A 2,269-nucleotide genomic window follows, 5' to 3' on the forward strand; every position below is an offset into this window, starting at 1 on the left:
CAGAGAGGGAGGCAAACCATAAGAGATTCTTAAACTTAGGAAACAAACTGAGGGTTGCTGGAGGGGTTGGGGGTGGGAGGGATGGGGTGGCTGGGTGATGGAGATTGCAGATGGTATGTGCTATGGTGAGTGCTTTGAATTGTGAAATACTGATGAATCACAGACCTGTACCCCTGAAACAAATAATACATGATAGGTTAATTAAAAAAATAAAAAGGTGGTAGGCAGGAAACCATAAAAATGCATTAGATACCTGATTGACAAGGAAGGAGACACATTTCTCATTAGAGAATGTCCTGTGTTAACTAACACAGGAGAATAGGCTATTCGATATGTTTTGCTTTTATTTTGCTACTGTCTGTTTTGGTGTGTTGTTCATTTATATACACTATTAATAATAGCAGGGAGATTAGAGTTGATTCCTTTCTGTTCTTATCTACCAGAATTTGGTGTATTAGATTTGAAATTTATTACCACAAATACAAAACAAAAAAACAAAAAAGCTGAATATCTATCATTTGTCAGTGGATTTGAAATCGTCTATTTAATATGTCCCATTCTGCAACTGGGCCCAGCAACTGAAGTGAATTCTAAGCCTTGAAATCATTTTGTTTATAGATGGAATCCACAGGACAAAATCCTCTGCAACGGAATCAGACTCCATTAATGGATTTCATCCTTCTTGGCTTTTCTGATATTCCTGACCTCCAAGGATTCCTTTTTGGGGTGTTTTTGACCATGTACATGATTATTCTGATGGGAAATAGCCTCATTATCATAATAACCAAGGTCGATCCCTCCCTCCAGACTCCCATGTATTTTTTCCTTGGAAACTTTTCTTTCTTGGAAATATGCTATGTGTCAGTCACTCTCCCCAGATTATTAACAGATCTTTGTAGACAAAATAGAAGTATTTCCTTTCTGGCCTGTGCTACTCAAATGTATTTCTTTCTGGTGTTTGGAGCCACTGAGTGCTTAATTCTGACCACAATGGCTTATGACAGGTATGTTGCTATTTGCAACCCCTTACTCTACCCTCTCATCATGAACAACAGGCTCTGCATGCAACTGGCAGTTAGCTGCTGGATCACTGGAATTCCAGTACACATAGGGTTCACCTACCTGATCTTCTCTCTACCCTTCTGCGGGTCCAATCAGCTGAATCACTTCTTCTGTGACATACCTCCAGTACTTAAGCTTGCCTGCGGGGATACTTTTATGATTGAGATGTTGGTTTATGCGGTTGCTGTTCTAGTGGTCACTATTCCTTTTATGTTGATTCTTGGATCTTATGGGAAAATAATCTCAACCATCCTGAAGTTGCCATCAGCAGCTGGGCGAGCCAAGGCATTCTCCACTTGTTCCTCACATCTCATGGTTGTGGTTTTGTTCTTTGGATCAGCCACCACAACGTACTTGAGCCCCAAGTCCAGTAATTTAACAGGAACTGACAAGTGTCTTTCTCTTTTTTACACCATTGTGACACCAATGTTTAACCCCATAATATATTGTCTGAGAAACAAAGATGTTATGGTGGCACTCAAAAAATTCCTACTGAAATGGGTTGTACTATGACCCGGAAATGGATTGTACTATAACTCGAAAACATAACCTTATAAAATTTCTTTTTTTTTTCCCATTTTATTTATTTTTTCAGCGTAACAGTATTCATTGTTTTTGCACAACACCCAGTGCTCCATGCAAAACGTGCCCTCCCCATTACCCACCACCTGTTCCCCCAACCTCCCACCCCTGACCCTTCAAAACCCTCAGGTTGTTTTTCAGAGTCCATAGTCTCTTATGGTTCGCCTCCCTTTCCAAATTTTTTTTTTTAATAAACATATAATGTATTTTTATCCCCAGGGGTACAACTCTTAATCTCACAAAACAAACTGGGGGTGCTGGGGGGAGGTGGGATTGGGAGAGGGGGAGGGGGCTATGGACATTGGGGAGGGTATGTGCTATCATGAGTGCTGTGAAGTGTGTAAAATTTGTTTCTTATTTATCACAGTCCCCATATACTCATGCTGGTGCTTCTCCAATTTTTGCCACCACTCTTAATTCTTCTACATAAGTTCTGTCATTCTCTGATCCCCTGTGAAATAAATTTGGCTGTTATTTTGAAATACTAAATTAATTCTAAACTTAATTCCAGGTATTGAAATAGTGAAAATAACACACAGAAGTTATTAAAAGTTGCTGTTGCTGCTGCTTTTTAAGATTCCAGAATATGGCAACATATTTTTATATCTCCAGTCCTGACATACTA

General features: G+C 39.4%; 1 protein-coding gene across 1 annotated transcript; it reads left to right on the plus strand.

Annotated features, from left to right (window-relative positions):
• The first annotated feature begins 618 nt into the window (after positions 1 to 618).
• Positions 619 to 1,575, plus strand: LOC123950002 (olfactory receptor 10AG1-like). Its single transcript, XM_046017816.1, has one exon. It carries the CDS (start codon positions 619 to 621, stop codon positions 1,573 to 1,575), a length of 957 nt encoding a protein of 318 aa, XP_045873772.1.
• The last annotated feature ends 694 nt before the right edge of the window (positions 1,576 to 2,269 follow it).

This window comes from Meles meles, chromosome 8 (assembly GCF_922984935.1).
Source record: "Meles meles chromosome 8, mMelMel3.1 paternal haplotype, whole genome shotgun sequence".
In the NCBI taxonomy this organism is placed as follows: domain Eukaryota; kingdom Metazoa; phylum Chordata; class Mammalia; order Carnivora; family Mustelidae; genus Meles; species Meles meles.